At 36.1% G+C, this 18,459-nt stretch overlaps 1 protein-coding gene across 1 annotated transcript in view; it reads right to left on the reverse strand.

Moving 5' to 3' along the window:
* LOC120626564 (inaD-like protein) overlaps positions 1–18,459 on the reverse strand; it is a 232,822-nt gene that overhangs the window by 17,883 nt on the left and 196,480 nt on the right. Inside the window, exons 26-27 of the mRNA XM_039894120.1 lie at positions 11,856–11,950; positions 6,348–6,414 (exon numbers count right to left, since the gene is read on the reverse strand). Of these exons, the coding sequence (XP_039750054.1) occupies positions 6,348–6,414; positions 11,856–11,950 (162 nt within the window). The remainder of the gene's footprint in view (positions 1–6,347; positions 6,415–11,855; positions 11,951–18,459) is intronic.

Raw genomic sequence — 18,459 nt, forward strand, 5'->3', positions numbered from 1 at the left:
CTTGTATTTATTTATTTATTTATTTATTTATTTATTTATTTATCATAGGTAGGTTGAACAAGTAAAGTATCGTAAAGTAATTATAATAAATATACAAACAAATGCGTACCCCACATCTTATATTGGTGTGTATGTAGATAATAAATGTATGTAATGGTGCAATTTAACATCTACTGTCCCTGATTTAGGTAAAAACCTGTATTACAGGCGACAGTGCTCTCCTTAAATTGTTGTCTCATATGGTTATAAATTAGTTCAAAAAAAGAACCTAGTTTAAAATCACAGAGTAGAGTAGGCACTGAGTATAGTATTGATTTTATTTGCAAGGATAAACCTCTTCTGATAGTTACCTATCTAGATAGAGATAAAAGTGATTTCTTTACAAGGTTTGAAATACCCGTGTTTATGTAAGTAATTAATGTTGAAATACCCGTTTATGATGTTGTAATTAATGTTTATCTATTAATTAAACCATAATAGGTAACTACTCTTGTAGGTCTAATGTATAATCTCATGAGGTCCTGGGAACGTTTTAGGGTCGGTTAAAGATATTTAAGTTATCGGGTCCAGTTGTAACGAAATTCTAAGTACCAGCCCTTCGGATAGCTCATAAAGCCGGTCCCAGTTATCAAGACGTGGTGGTAATAGCTAAAGTCTCCCCCTTAGTCAAGCAGCATGATGTGTAGTAGCTAACTAGATATAGCCCTAATACTCTCTCTTGTATACAACGTGTAACAGAATTGCGAAATAATATTGAAGGATGCATTAGTATAATTCACAAAGAATCGCCCAGTAAAATATTAAATTAAAAGAAGCATATTTATTATTCCATACAAACGAATTCAAAACATTCTAAGTGTTTACTTATGACAACCCTATTAAGATAAAAGACGACACGCGCAAAGTGCCTACGTTACATGACGCGTACCTAATAAAGTGATGGGACTGTATCTTATGTATCTACACTATGGCAGTGATATACTCAAAAACTATTAGGTTTTCGGTCAAAAGTCGTGTCTCAGAGACAGTACTTTATAATGTACCTCTAAAGCCTGTGAAGAATTATTTTGGTTTTCATTTACACGTTGCATAAAACTCTCATATAAAAGAGGGTTTTGGAGGATAGATAAATTGTACGTTTGTGACATGGAGCTGGCACGTATCACTAAAACTCTCTTGTATAAAAGAAAGATAGGTCATAACCCTGGATTAACATATATGCTGCTTTTTATCCCGGGAAAATGTACGGTTCCCGCAGGATTCATGAACAACCAAAAAACGCGTAAAAAGCCGCGGGTAAGAGCTGGTTTTGTATAAAATTTTAATGGCACGGCTTAACTTCCGCGCCATGTCAGCGCAAGACGCCAATAGTATGTAGCTTGCGCCCAATGTACAGTTTGACCCGGATCTCGCGTGAGCACAGCCGGTAATCAAATTCAATTATATATCTTAACCTAATCTAAATATGTAAACTCATACAGAATTGCAGACCTAAAGCTGTGATAGCGCAGCGGATAGAAGCTTGACTTCACTTTCGGGGGGCCGAGTTCGAATCCCAGCACGCACCTCTAACTTTTCTATGTTATGTGCGTTTTAAGTAATTAAAAATATCATTTTCTTCGTCGGTGAAGGTAAACATCGTGAGGAAACCTGCATGCCTGAGAGTTCTACACAATGTTCTCAAAGGTATGTGAAGTCCACCAATCAGCACTGGGCCAGCGTGGTGGACTACGGCCTTAACCCCTTCACATTGTGGGAGCAGAGCCGTGCCCTTTTGTGGGCCGGTAATAGGTCGATATGATGATGATGAAATGGCGTCGTATACCCGAAATGTGAGTCTGTCTGTATGTTTGTTTGTTACGTAACGGACATAGGATACTGTTTATCCCGGATAACCACCCGAGAACCGTTTTTCGGGATTTAAACAATGAACTCCATAACCCATGCACGGCTTTGCAACTAAACTGTGGTGAGTCGGTATGGGTTGATAATTATGGTGCTACATTCCCCCCGCCCTATGAAAGAGGACGCTTCTTGGAGAAATAATGCTTATGATAATCATAAGGATGTTTATATACAGGTAGTTATTTATTGATTGACATATTAAGGATATTTGGTACGAGATCAAATTCTAAATATAGTAGCATTACGATACCGATAGGTATTCAAATTAAACCAAGTTTCTAAATAACACACGCTTTTAGGCTAATTGACGATATCCTCCTAATAACAACAAACTAATCGCACACTCACTATTAATCACCACCATTTAACATTTAACACACTTTATTAACACATAACGGTTCGTAACAATAAATAACACTGTATTAAGTTAGCATTAACGTTAAATTATTTAATTTTCGTGAACGTACACTCGTGCGCCCTAGCGTCTTCACACTAGGTACACATTTATGTGTTTGACATTGTTAAATGTAAGATAACATAGATTTTATTTACGTTCACACATATAAAACTTTTATTCCCCAAGCGATTTTCAATCGCTACATCATTAAATTAAAGTTGAATTTAATATAAACAATTGTTACGCTTAGAACGTTGTAACGCTCACGTGCAAGATAAACACTGAAAAATATAGTATTAATTAAAAATCAACGCTCGGTAGCTTGCAATAAAGTTCAATTTTAATTGATCGGTGGGTCTTAGGAAAAATGTACGGAAATCAACAGCATAGTATCAAGCTGTGTGTGCGAAAGAGAAGAGAGATGGTAAGCGCAAGGTCAGTGTTAAGCGAATAAACAATAATAATAAATTATAATTTAAATAGTATTATGCCTTAGATTAACAGTCGCTTTCTCGTTTCGTTACGCACGATTAGCATACGGCTACAGGTTGTATCATTTGGTACCTAACATACGATTAACATGTTAGGTACCAGGCATTATTTTTGTGTGCATTTGCTCGTAAAATAGTTTTTATGCAGTGTCTTATTATTTTATACCTAATGGTGCTATGGGGGTCATGGCCCGAGCCGCAGGCTGGTGATTTTTTGAGATAGGCATTTATTTATTTAACTCTTTATTTGTACACCAGTATGGAGTTAGGAAAATAAAAGAACAAAAGAAATACAAAGACGGAAATAGAATGCAAAAGGCGGCCTTATCGCTTAGTAGCGATCTCTGCCAGGCAACCTTTGGATTAGGACAAGATAACCGAGATGATGATGAAGATTTTATGGGAGGTATAGAGTTCGATCCCAGCGGGAGCAATTAGGGAATTAACACTGCATTTCCTGTGGTTTGGTCTGGTGTTATACTTCAGGCGAGGCTAGTTATCGTAAAAGATGTCCAGCGATGCGATTAAGAAATTAAGATGCCGCGTAGAAGTCGCTTTGGGACATGGATATAATATAACTGTTAATCTAATGTATTTATATAGATAGTGGACTGTATTTTGACGCCCAGGGCCGTGGGCTCGATTCCCACAGCTGGAAAATGTTTGTGTGATGAGCATGAATGTTTCTCAGTGTCCGGGTGTTTATATTTATATGTTTTATTATGTTTTTATATGTTTTATATGTTTATATATGTTTTATTGTTTTAATTTAGTTTTATTTATTTTTGACATGTATTTATTTTAATTGCATTTTATTTTATGACGTAACTGATCTTAAATTTTATGGGTAAAGCCTGAAATAAATGATTATTGTTATTATTTTTTTTTTTTATTATATGTATATTATAAGTATTTATGTATATTATTCATAAAAATATTCATCAGTCGTCTTAGTACCCCTTACACAAGCTACGCTTACTTTGGGGCTAGATGGCGGTGTGTGTATTGACGTAGTATATTTATTATTTATGGTGATGATGAAATTAAATTATTGATTGCTGGTTAACTAGAAAATTTATTTTGTAACAATTAATGTAGTACCTAGATCCGAGCCAGTATGCGGTGATAACCCAGTGGATAGGACTTCGACTTCAATAGCGGGAGCGAACCCCAACCTCTAACTCTTCTAAGTTATGTGCGTTATAAGCAATTAAAATATTATTTGCTTCAACGGTGAAGGAAAACATCGTGAGGAAACCTGCATACCTGAGAGTTCTCCGTAATGTTCTCAAAGTTGTTTGAAGTCCAACACTGGGCCAGCGTGAACTACGGCCTTAACCCATTCTCATTGTGGGAAGACACCCGGTACCCTGTAGTGTGTCGGTAATGGGTCGATGTGTTGAATGTAGTACCTAATTGCTCTGAGAGTGCCGATGTGTGAAAGCGGGTCTGCGCCACGTATGTTGCGCTCGCGGTCCCAGTACGGATCCCGCGACACGCGAACCGATTTCGATGGAGTTGATATCGAACAATAACTGCTATTCTAAAACAATAACTTACCACCAGGTGAGATTGCAGTAAAAGGCCAAGGGCCAACTTGTAAATAGAAACAAGAATGCTGAAAACGAGACGAATGACTGCAATGTGCACAAATCTGACACCTCAACATTTCATGTTATATCTTCAACTTGCCAAACTTAATATATATATCGGTTAACCTATATATATATAGGTTATAAAAAAAACGAGTCTAAATCAATAAAATGTCTAGAAATATTCTTCGAAGAAATCCAATTTTCTGTTTGTTAAGAACAAAAGATTGTATCGGCAAATTTTTCAAAAGATTTCATCGAGAGCTAAAAATAAAACTGATGATTTTCATTAAGTTGTCGCAAGTTCGGCGCTAATCTTAGGAACTGCCAGTCCGATTTGTATAAATATTTTTGCGTTGGATATTGAGAAAGGCTATAACATTTTTATCAGCATTTTGATAAGGCTATTTTAAGTGACACTACCAGAGTGACTTTTCAGGGTTCAAAATCCAAAATTACTTATTTCAAGTACCTAAGTCTTCTTTAAAAGAACTTTTGAAATGTCATGTCTGTCTATTTGTGGTGACTCTACTATCGATTCGGAATACAGATTTTACCGAGAAGAAAAATCAATATGGTTGCTGTATAGAGACATTTTAAAATGAGAAAATGTGCATTGATCGGCAGATTTTTTTTTAAATTACTTTTCCATCGAGTTAGAGGTAATGGATTGTTACGTCTTTATCAAGAATTTGACAAGCAATAATACCTACTTGTAAAGTAAAATACAGCTCACAACTCGTTTAATTTGGATGACTAGTGAATCTAGATTTTTTTCTAGATAGATCTAGAATAAAGTGGGCCGCTTGATTCAATTATTACTACAAAAAAAAAACAATAAACAACGAAATTGTAGTACAACCCTAAAAATAACAGTTAGTTATGTAACAAATTCTTGCTTTTTATCATGTTTTTTGGGGATATTTATTTCTACCTCACAATGGTTAGGTGCCCACTCCTATATCCTAAAGTTACGTATTTCATTTCTTTATCAATTATATAAATATGGAGCATTATTATTACCCTCCTGTAGTTGGGTGGAGTTTTATGAATTAGTTGTCTATAGACGATGTTAAAAATACGACTTATTTATGCTTTCGCGATTATTCTGTATTAAAAAAGCTAGTCGCAGCAAAGCAACCCTCGGTACTTACACGGTTTCTTAGACGTTCTTAAAAGACTCTCCTAATAACAATGAACTAGCGGAAAATCATGAAAAATTATTGCTTGCTTTTTATTTCATCGCTTGGTGTCATTTTTTGAATGAATTAAAAGTACCTAATAACCGAAGAAATAAATCTTTTCTTACTATGATTATAAATGCGAAAGTTTGTACGGACGGATGGATGGATGTTTGTATTTTTATCGCAAAAACTACCGAACCAATTGGAATAAATTTTGGAATGGAGATAGATTCTTTCGTGGATTAACATATAAGCTGCTTTTTACATAAGAAGTAATTATTTTATTTATGATCTCTTATCTGTGGAAACTGGAACCTATATCACGTGGTGGTATAAGTAACTTTGCTGAATAGCTACTTTCTTACTTAGGGTAGGTGCTTATCAATTACAAAAGTAAACTCTGTAGTTTTAAAGAGACAAAACGTTAATAGTGCTTCATTTTACTTCGATTCATAATCTCGCAGAATGCACGTTGTATTGTTGTTGTGCTAAATAAATTTTAATTAAAGCTAAATTTGGGCAAAATGTCATCAAGATCGGTTTAGTTTCCGAGCACTTCAATCATTTTCTAGCGTGGTCATCGATTGGTATGCCCTCCTCTTCATTTTACGTATACTGGATAACTTTCAAGTATTCTGATCGGACGAATTAGTTTGACTAAGTACTGAGTTAAAAAGTGTACGGTTCCCGCAGGATTCATGAAAAGCCAAAAAACCTTGTACGAAGCCGCGGGCAACAGCTGGTGTCTAATAATATTAACTTGCAATAAAATTCTTACCTCTTCCAACGCCACTGGAAACTGCGTGATAGGTTTCACTGCTACATCCTCCAAAGCTGCCTTTCGTCTGCAAACCAAATATTAGGACTTAAATAAATTAAATAGCTCATACAAATACATCATACATTAAAATACACGCTTGGTTTGAAAAAAAAACTAAACTAATTTCTATCTTTTAGTTTAGTTTATTTATAAACGCGTTTTTTTTTAGTTTTTCTTGATCTATTATTTTTATTAGAGCAAAATTAATCGGTAACCCATTCACCATCGAAGAGAGAAGTTTAAGATAATGGTTGGAAATTATAATGAACATCATACCTGCTTTAGAGACTATAGTTGTAAATTATATAAATTAATAAAAATCTGCTTAAATTAGTATATTGTCATCGAACCTCGATATGTCTACAAAGTTTAAACGAAATCTGACTGTGTAAAGTGGGTCAAAATAGCGTCCAAAGAAGTCGGTTACAAAGATACAAACATACAAGTGAAGCTAAATATTATAAAGCGTGTAAAATCTCATAATTTTAAACATCATAACGCCTCATCGCTTCGTTGGGGAAAGGCCTCCGCTTTCAAGTTAGATAGGGTTTTCGAGAATAAACCAACCACGCTGCTCCAATGCGGGGTGGCGGGCTTTAACGATTTTAATCACATGTTACTGATAATAACTAGGACTGACGCTTAATGTTTCTTCTACTTCTTAATACGGGTAGACGCTACCGTGGTACTGAGGTACTGTGGTGTGGTGGCACTGAGATATGTAAGAAAAAAAAAATCTTTTTTCTTTAAACACAAATTCTTGCGATGCATAGTTGAACATGCCAACCTTTAGAGTTTTATGATACTAGTAGAAACTAGAACAGTTCTTTTACTATTAAAATACCAGTAGGAGCGAACTTTTTGTAACAGAGCTCGTCCGGGGAAGTACTATCGCCATGGTTAAGTAAGAAAAATTAAGATTTGTAAGAAAAAAAATAATTTTTAAACACAAATTCTTGCGATGCATAGTTGAACACGCCAATATCTAGAGCACCGAAGTTTATGATACTAGTAGGTACTACTACAGTTCTCCTACTTTAAACTACTAGTAGGAGGGAACTTTTTGTGACAGAGCTCGTCCGGGGAAGTACTATCGCCATGATTAATTCTGCTGCTATACAGCATTGTTTAACGCTGTGTTCCGGCCCGAAAGGCGTGTTTGCCGGTGTAATTATTGGCAATCGAGGCTTAGCACCTACGCCTTAAATCGATGGACTCAGTGCGGCATGTAGCAGGACGTGCTCGTCGCATGCCCTGTGAAGTGTTGCCATGCTTATAGGCGATGGTTTTCGACATACCATCAGGTTTGCCATCTGCTTGGTCTGTCAATTATTACTATTTAAAAAAAAACAAATTGTAAAAAATGTAGGTTCTGTAAATTTAACTATAAAAGCGCAAGAGTGCCGCCCAACGCGATGCTATTTGTTTAGAATAGGCGTTCATGGCCAAGGTTTTTCATAAGTATAAAGGTTTGTGTCGCGATTGTTCCCGCATTGTTTTTTTTATAATTCATGTAGACTTCAGCTTCTGTAAATTACACTTTCATAAAGATAAATTATGTAGTCTAGTGTTACAGTAATTTTATAAAGTGGGTAAATAATTAAACTTTTGATAACTATAAAATCATATTTTCTAGATATTTTATTAAAATTAGTTCATAGTAAGTTTTCAAGAAACAATTAAAATTATATTTGATTAATAACCCAATGTTCATGACATAGAATTGAGTATATAGATATTAATATTCGATACTTTTTCAGTTTTTAATAATTGTAAAAGCAATGAAATAAAACCCCGCGTCTTCAGCCTCTGACTTATGCCAGCTCTTCACGATGGGCAACATTGTTGTGGCCATGATATTACCGAAATGTTCTTGATGGCGCCCATACGTTGGAAAGTCGTTCAGTTTACTTCGATCCAGGCTAATGTGCGAAACAATTTTCATAAAACCATTTTCGGTTAAATAGAGCTCCATAAAGTGGAAAGTTATTTAATTTTGTTGAAAAATCCCATGATATATTATGAAAATTAAGCTTAATTTACTATACTCCGATCTTCGGCAATATACCCTCTACGCACGTTTCACTTCAAACCGGAGCATCCTCAGATGTTAACTTTACAATGAGGACTTAACGTTATAAATATTATAGATAACACCATAAAGATTCTTCTGATTTCCGCGGAGTATAGCAAATTAAGCTTGATTTCATAATATTTACATATACGGAATTTCGCAAAGTAACGTCTGCTTCTATCCGATAGTTACAAATAAAAAAAAATTATAATTAACTAATTTACTAAATATTTTTAACCACTCATAAATATAAACACCAAATTTTCACTATCCATGGTTTGTAAAAATGCCTGAATGTGAAAGGCGTTGAATAAGTAAGCCTTTTTTTCGTTCTCACAAAAGAATTTGAATATTTGCATAAGATCTTATGCGTGTATCCGTATTTTTTACGGATAATCACACTTTATTACGTGACACAGCTGAGCGTTCTCACGCAGCGAGAAATGTGTTAAGGAAAAGGGATAATAAAAGTATTTTTTATGTGACATAAATAGGTATACCTGATGTATTTAGAAATAAATATTGATGGTTTAAGTATACAATGAAGAGAAGCCTTTTTTTAATTCAAAGTACATAAAAAAAACCGAATACAAAAGGAATGTTAAGTTAAGAAATAAAATGTATTTATTCAATTCGTAATTTGGATTTCAGCACACAAGATGTCTATTTATCCTTGATTTGAAGTTATACTAATTTTACAGTTGTGGTGGAAAGCCCGAAGCGCATTCCTTTAGTGCTAGCATGCGCACCATGACATAACTATGTCAACTATTTTATCGTCCTATTTCTATGAGATCGGTATAATATTATGTTACGTTTTTACAACATTATTGCTAAGGTAATTCTGGACCTGGCAATGCATACATTTAAACAATGTGTAAAAACCCATTGAATACATAAAGATTCCTATGCATTTGATGAATTTCTTAATAACAAGGTAGATTGGAAGCAGCCAGCCTTGCTCTCATCAAATGTTGATGTTGGAAAAGAGCAACTACTGAGTTTCTGGCCGGCTCTTCTCGGTAGCATCTGCTTTCCGAACCGATGCTACATAGTGCTTATAAATGAAGCCTATTGGAAATGAAAGAATTTCGAATTTTGAATTTGAAAATCGAGACTCTTGAGTCTTAGCTTCAACGGATGAATCGTTCATCTGGTTCTGTTCCGGCTACAGGGCACGAGTCGGTTCTCAGAAGCAGGGTTTTGGCCGTAGTCCACCACGCCCTAGGCTAGGCGGATTGTAAGTCAAGTCAAAGTCAAATGTTTCTTTATTCCAGTAGGTACATAGAGAGCACTTTTGATGCGTTAATTACATACAAAATATGTACATAGTAGTGAGTAGTTTTGGCAATAACTTTATAAACCTATAACTAAAGCTACGAGGGTCCCAAACGCACCCACAGCCAGAGCCGCGCCGCCCCTGTGAGAAAATAGGGGCGCCTCCAGCGATTTTTTTTTTGTTATACTTACACATAAATGTATACTTTGTTTTGGAGTATCGATAAGTAAGTCAGTACAATAGGCGTCGGTACAAAGTATCATCATTATCATCAAATCAACCGATGGACGTCCACTGCTGGACATAGGTCTTTTGTAGGGAGTTCAAAATTCCAAAGTTTTGTGCCGCTTGAATCCAGCTTCATCCTTGGGACCCCAACGTCCCTCCCTCCTCCGAACTATGTGCCCCGCCCATAGCCACTTCAGCTTCGCGACTCGTTGAGCTATGTCGGTAACTCTGGTTCTTCTACGGATCTCCACATTTCTGATTTTATCACGTAGAGATACTCCGAGCATAGCTCTCTCCATCGCCCACTGAGTGACTCTGAGCCTTCTTATGAGGCCCATAACTAGCGACCATGTTTCGGAGCCATAAGTCATCACTGGCAACACGCACTGTTCGAAGACTTTCGTATTCAGGCACTGAGGGATTTTACAAATTTTTGAGATTTTTGAGGGTACAAAGTATGCCTTGTAAATAACAAATTATAAAACTATGTAGGAATAATATTCATTCATGAAGATTCGTGATAAAAAGAGAAGCTTCATAGGTTTCGCACACAGGCGCTGTAGTGGGTCGGCGCGGCCCTTCCCACAACCACAATAAACTTAGCAGACTTAGACACCTAACTTAGAAGACTTCACACATCTTCACACACAAGTCAGAGGTGCGTGCCGGGGTTCGAACTCGGTCCCCCAGAAAATAATTCCAAAGCCCAAACTACTTGGCCAGAAGTTGTTGGTATGTCTTTAGCTTTGGCCTACACCGTTTAACATATAAATAAACGAGTTAAATCGCAGACAAAAGCTGATGTCAATGCCAATTCTTATACAGCCATGTAAACTTTTAAAGGCGATCTTCTTTAATGTCCCCTTTTATGCGAGTGTACGGTGTAGGGGCCATAATTTAAGGGATTAAGTGCTGAACAATCTCTAAAGGAAACGCGTAATCTATTATTTTTTTAGCTTATGTGTTACCGTAAAAAAGAATAATGGAAGTTTATCTTTATAAAGATTCAAGTGGGTACTGGTTTCGTGTACTAGGGTGTTGGATAATAGGGTGTAGGGTGTTGGTAAATTTAATATGTACTACTAAGACAAAACCGGTGTCTCTTTGGTTTTCTTTTTTGTGAATTTGCGTTGGTTTTTCTTATCCAGCAGAGCACGAATTCCAGTTGAAAACTTACAGCATCTGACAGCTTTAAAGGAGAAAGAGCTACTGAAGAAATTCATTTTTCTGAGTTTTTAAAAAGTGGGAGTACCACACGTTTATCATGACGGGATTGAAGTATATGTTTATGTCGGTCTGTGAAGCAGCAAAAGAAATACCGAAGTATAGCGAAAACCTACATTGGGTAGGTTAGTAACCTACTTAAGAGAGATGAGATGGATTAGTAGAAACCGATTTAGGTTTATAGGTTCAGTGGCGTGCACTTCATAAATGCATAAAATATTTATTTTTTATATTTATCAATAGTATTTTTGTATTTGTGTAGTCTGGTTTATGTATTAGTATGTACTCGTAGATATTCGTGCGTATGTACTAAATAGTGTACCCCACCTATTCGTTTTCTTTTTAGTTTTCCTAATCCTAAGGTTGCCTGGCAGAGATCGCTACTTAGCGCTAAGGCCGCCTTTTGTATCCTGCTTCATTCTTCACGTGTTTGTTCTTTTTATTGTTTCGTTTTTCAGTGGTGTACAAATAAAGAGTATAAATAAATAAATAAATAAAAGCGCTGCCTACACTTAATTGTATAACTCATAAATGCGAAGGTTTAATTTAACTTTCTGCCTTACCCCCTTACAGGTTTGCCGGCTTCGACTCACTTACAAACAGGTAAGATCGCAGTCAAGCTAACTTTTAGTGTAATAAATAATAGAAGTAATATACAAACCTTAACAGGATAATTTTGAAGACGGGCCCCACTAGGCCTTTGATGATTACTGACGCGTTGAGATGACATCTTCCGTGCAAAACCAAACCATTGACCTGCGAAAAAATTGAGCATTAATTATAAGTATATTGATTAGCACAGATGGCAGCGACCCTGCTTTCTGAGTCCAAGGCTGTGGGTTCGATGCCACAACTGAAAAACGTTAATGTGATAAATATGAATTATTTTTAGTGTCTGGGTGTTTATATGTTATTGATAAGTATTTATGTATATTATTAATGAAAATATTCATCAGACATTTTAGTACCCATAACACAAGCTACGCTTAATTTGACAGTAGATGGCGATGGTATATTTATTTATGGTTATTTTTGTAATATTTTTTTCACGACGAAAAAAAACTCAGGGCTAATTTCCCGGTTCGCTTCGTAAACCGAGTTTCCTGAACCACGTTTTCCTATAATGCTTGCTTAGGCGTGTTTAGTTTAAACGCTGACTTCAAATTAACAATGCACTGTTTCAGTACTGCACCTATGTAATGTGTTAGTGTAAGATTTGCACGTGCGCTATCGTAGACTCGTTTTGGTGTAACGAATATTTTTTACTACCGAATTCTGTTTTAAAGGTATTTTACAACTATTTTTTCGCATCTTGTAATTGGACTGTGACCATTCCTTTTATTTATTTATTTACTTGCCCATGCTTTAACATAGTCATGGCCTATGGGGCCCTGTCAGGGCGTAGAAATAATTTTTATATTGCACGTTTACTTCCACTCAGAAAATAATACAAGTTTCACAAAACTCGGTTCAAATACGTTTTAAGATATAAATTTCACAAAGCGTCTACACAACTTAGCGCTAAAGCGTCTCAGAACTCGATCTTCTTTTGAAAATTATCTTCCTTTCCTACGTTTCGTTTTAATATTTGATATACGAAAATGATTCTACAATTGTAAACGAACAAATGTCATACTTTTATTTATCCGTTCCAAAGTCTTTGAAAGAATAGTTCATAGACAAATGCCACGTTTTTTATCTAAGATCTAACGTTTTTAATCCTTTTCAATTTGGTTTACGAGCCGGTCTTAGTACAACTACGGTTTTGGTCAAGATTACCTACTAATGATTTATTTATTTATTTATTTATTTATATTCTTATTCTAACACTATCATTACAGAATACCAAAACCTAATGCGATAGTGTAGCTTTTTTTTGTTTTTTACATAATCTTAACATTATAATATTTAATTACCTATTCGGGTAACAAATAACCCACATTGCGATCCTCGTGAATTCACTCAGAGCGCAACAATACAAATCACATTGCTCTGATATGACATTGAGGATGCGGAGGGCGCGCGTCATTGGTGCCTCTTTTAATAAATTTGTCCGCCCAATCGGTACTTCCAGCAGTGTCGGCCGTCGCCTCCGCCTCACATACCCCTCGGGGACACACAACCTTACTTGCATTAGCACATCCGGATTGTGTGTCCTACCTCGCATTACCTCTACAATATAAGCCACGAGTGTAAATTCCCTCCGTGCTCTCAGCTCTTTGTAACCCACCATGCCTAGTACAAATAATGTCGGATACATAAGGGGATAGAAGGGGTATACGCCATACATTCTTAAATATAAGTACCTAATAAATTTGTTTTGCACCCGCTCCAACATGAGGCTATATTTAGTTTCATTTGGGGCTCAAATGACTGCATTAGCTTCTAATTATTATTAGCACTAAATCTTCTTGATCGACATCAATGTGATAGCTAACGCAGTCAAACTATTTATGTTTTACGTGCGTAATTGAAACGTTACTGTTAAAATGCGCACGCCACTTTATTGCACTAGTACAAGTACCTACTATTAGTATTTTTATTTTCTATTCATTTTATAGACTTAATTGTACACCAAAACGTAAAGACACAATGTATCTGCCTACTATTTGGAGTTTTATTCTTGTTAAACTTTTCATTATGTTTTGGTATCCTATCACCAGGCAACCTATCACAGAACAAGAGAAAAGTGACATTAATGATAAAATGATATTCGCTTCGGTACAGGTAATCAGTCTGTAACAGTATTGGCTTTATTGGACTTCAGTAATGCATTGAATAATGTAGATTATATTGAAATATATTATTTAACATGAAACAACTTATTTTTTATTATACTTGTATTTTTAGATATTGCTTATGCTTTTGTATCTTAATAGTTAAATTTATTGTTATTTGTGTTTACTTTTAGTACCTAATTATTTTCTTTACTTATTTTTTTTGGACACCCTCCCTCGATACTGTCACTTTTCTCTTGTTCTGTGATAGGTTGCCTGGTTATCACCAGGCAACCTATCACAACCTATTAGGATACCAAAACATAATGAAAAGTTTTACAAGAATAAAACTCCAAATAGTAGGCAGATACATTGTGTCTTTACGTTTTGGTGTACAATTAAGTCTATAAAATGAATAGAAAATAAAAATACTAAGAGTAGGTACTTGTACTAGTGCAATAAAGTGGCGTGCGCATTTGAACAGTAAAGTTTCAATTACGCACGTAAAACATAAATAGTTTGACTGCATTAGCTATCACATTGATGTCGATCAAGAAGATTTAGTGCTAAGTTAAAGGCGAATAGCGGACTAAAACTGTATAAATATTCAAGATTCAATTATTTTAAGTAGGCTTTCCTTATAAGCTCTATTAAACAGTCAACTATGTCATTTTGTAGTGCAGACTCTATCGAGAAGAAGCCGGCAAGAATCTTAGCTGCCTGGCTCTTTTACAAATATATCATTTTTCGATTTTACGGGAGACGAAAATCTCTTGATAGCAGAAGCCGCTAGGAGCTTATCAAAATTAAGCTTAATTTGCTATACTCCGCGAAAAGCAGGAGAATCTGTGTAGTGTAATTTAAAATTTCTTTAATCCTTATACTCTACACACGTTTCGCTCCGAATCTGGAGCATCCTCAGGAGATGTTGACTTTACAATGAATAATTGTTAAGTGCTTTCGAGTGTTGGATCTGATATTAATATAATTTGGAATGACATTTAACTGCTTACATTGTTGATTGAACCAAATATTTTGAACTACGACTCGATGTAGCAGGCGTTACTTTGCGGAAATGACTTAACAATTATTCATTTCCGCAAAGTAACGCCTGCTTCTATCCAATGCCGCTAGGAACTTAACTTTCAGTGGGGGAGTTCGAATCCCAGCATGACACTCCATCTTTTCTAAGTTATGTGCGTTTTAAGCAATTAAAATATAAAGAAAAACATCGTCAAGAAACCTGAATGACTGAGAGTTCTCAACGGCGTGTGAATTCTACCAATCCGCACGTGAAGTCTACCAAGCGTGTTAGACTTCGGCTACGGTCAAAACTTTTTTCACTCTGAAGGGGTACTTGTTACCTATAGTGGGCCGATAATGGGTTGATGATAGTTGTAAGCCAAGACATACGAAATAACAGGACATGAAGGGTGTGACTCCATTTTCCGATGGTTTTGATTCCCAAAAAAACGTATGTCAAGCAATATATTGGTCCCGATGTTCAAGGATGAACGCCAATAATGAGGCGAGTTGGCCCGCGCGATGTGGCCGGACATAAAAATTTGTGTCCTGCACTTTAGCCCACACCCCAACTACTCGGCTCGGCGCCAGACAAGCGTGCAGCGTGCTCAAGATCCGCGTTAATGTATGCAAATGCACGTAATTGTTGATTATACGCTCTTGACTTTGCGCAATCTTTATTGTTAGGGTACGGATTTCCTATAAATATTCGTTCAGTCAACAGAATATAAAAATTCCGAACAAGAGGATCATAAGGTTCACGATCAATCGTGAGAATCAGAATTCACGAGAATCACTTCTTTCCGTGATGTGTGGTACTGACAGTTAAGAATACAGTTTACACCACCTCTCCCACGGGTGTCATAAGAGGTGAGTAGGGGAATATAATGGAGATCAGGCAACAGTGTCCTTTAGCACCATTAACATCTAGTGCAATCAACAACCCGTCTTCCGAGGGTGGTGATTATTTATTTATTTTTATTTATTTATTTATTAAAGGAACACCAACAGCTTGTTCACAATACATAGTAAAAGAAAATTACAAATATTTTGTTTCTAATCAGTGTGACTAGCAACTTAAAGGTGTACACAGCATTTACTACTACATGGCCGATATTGACACTACAAACTATAACATAAATACAAAAAGTTAAACAATTGTAATATTACAATAAGAAAAACTAAAAAATTACAAAAGAAACTAAATATTATAATCCAAAAGTGCAGTCCGGATTGCTTGACAAAGCAGAAATAATAGCACGTTTAAAATCATTTGGCCTTTGACAAAATAGATCAATATTATGGGCATACTCAACATATGGAAGGGACCTTTAGTTCGACAGTAGACTATGCACTATTCGTGATAATTAATATTGACCTTGCAGGCTCAAGCAAAATTCATGTGATTATAAGTAAGGTTTGGTGTGCTCTCCAAGGCACTCGGGAAGTCTTAAGTACCAGCAAGGCGGCCACTTGGCAATTAAAGGAGTAGTGAAGAGTTAATTTAAGAATTTAAATATCTCTCTGTTATTAGGAAATTAATCAATTTTATAATAAGTAACCTCAACATAATCAAATATGTTTAACTAATGCTTTAAACTTACCTACCCAATGGCAGGTCTAAGATTTCCTTGGGGATCATGTTATGAAAGCGTATAAACTCTATCAAGACTCCATCCCGCAAAGGAGACGATATTAATAATTTTATATTCCGACTAGTTTCTGCCAGCAATATTTCTCGCTCGGACCATTTTTCTAGACTTAAATGTGTCTTCTATCTCTTTCCAGGATGTTTTCAATTTCATCCAGATAAATTTAACAGTTGTGCCATGCATAACAAGCAAAAGTATTTTTTAAATCCCGCTGGAACAAGGATACAAGCTAACACCGTATCTTATTAAACAAGCTGCTTATGCCATTAAAACCTTTAGTATGACTACTTACTAGTTTTATCTGAAACTGTGAGTTTATTATATAATCAACCTATAATAACACCTAAGTTTGTTGCGGTCTTTTTCTTAGATAAAGGTACGTTCGTTACCCTCGTAGATTTAGTTTTTAGCTAGCAAAACTAACGGACAAATTTAGTTTTACTGCTTCGAGCGGCCAAGTCATTTTGCGATGATGGTTAGAAAGGGCTAATGTAACTACCCGCTATCATCCCAACAGGTTAGCCCGGTACAGTAATTATATTACATTATTAAAGCAGTATGGCTAACTATGGGCCTCATAAGAAGGCTTAGAGCCACTCAGCAGACGATGGAGAGAGCTATGCTCGGAATATCTCTACGTGATATAATCAGAAATGTGGAGATCCGTAGAAGAACCAGAGTTACCGACATAGCTCAACGAGTCGCGAAGCTGAAGTGGCAATGGGCGGGGCACATAGTTCGGAGGAGGGATGGACGTTGGGGTCCCAAGGTGCTTGAATGGCAGCCCCGTACTGGTAAACTCAGCGTTGGTCCACCCCCGACGAGGTGGACGGACGACATTAGGCGCGTCGCAGGTAGCCGCTGGATTCAAGCGGCACAAAACCGTGGAGTTTGGAACTCCCTACAGAATACCTATGTCCAGCGAGTAGGTACCCAAGATAGTTTTGACTTTAACTATGTCGGGTATACGAACTAAAACCGAAACCGAATTCGAAACATTGAGTGTGGTGAGACAGACAATATATTGCGCGAATAGGAATGTACTAAGCGCTAAATACATTTTATTTTAATAGCTCGTTAAATATACTTTTTTTTTAAATGGCTAATATGGGCACTGGATAATATTCATAGGAACTATGTAATTAAATATTATCTCGGAACTATTTAACAGATTGAAAAGATATTTATAATACTTAAAAATTAGAGTGAGATTACGTAATTTTGTCTATCCATAAAATTTCATATTTTTATGTTTTTGCTCAATCAGGGCCCTTGGAAATATGATGTAGTTTTTATATGTTTTTTTTTTGGGTAAATCAAACTGGGTGAACTACTGTAAAAATCAAATCTAAAAGTAGCGAGTTTTCTATATACCCCCTCTTAAGGTGTAGTTAAAGGAGTTTGTTAATAAAATTAGCTGCGAAATAACATACACCTCAATTCCCAAACACAAGTAAACATTGAAAGCCGGATGTTTTAATAATTATTTTTGTTTTACAGCGTATTTATTTTCGGGACGGTATCCGTGAAACAATATGTTTAAGATGTGCTGCGTATGAGAGGTAACGATCTCATTTAAAGCCGTTTGTAAAAAAAACTAAACCGACTCACTTGAGTTACTCGTGTAGGTGCGATATTTTTACTAAACTTTATTTGATTGGTACATGCAGAATAGAATACAAATGTCACCACCGTTCTTCTCTTTCCACGGGTGTACGAGGCGACTAATCCTACTTATCGGAGAACAGGGAGCAGCTTCCTGTGCTACTACAACCTATTGCGGTCACCAACCTATCTGCCCAGCGTGGAGATTATAATGGCTAGATCCAGGATGCACCGCCAGGGAGGTCGTCATTTATAAAGCGGGCATTAG

The sequence above is a fragment of the Pararge aegeria genome, chromosome 1, assembly GCF_905163445.1.
Source record: "Pararge aegeria chromosome 1, ilParAegt1.1, whole genome shotgun sequence".
Taxonomy (NCBI): Eukaryota; Metazoa; Arthropoda; class Insecta; order Lepidoptera; family Nymphalidae; genus Pararge; species Pararge aegeria.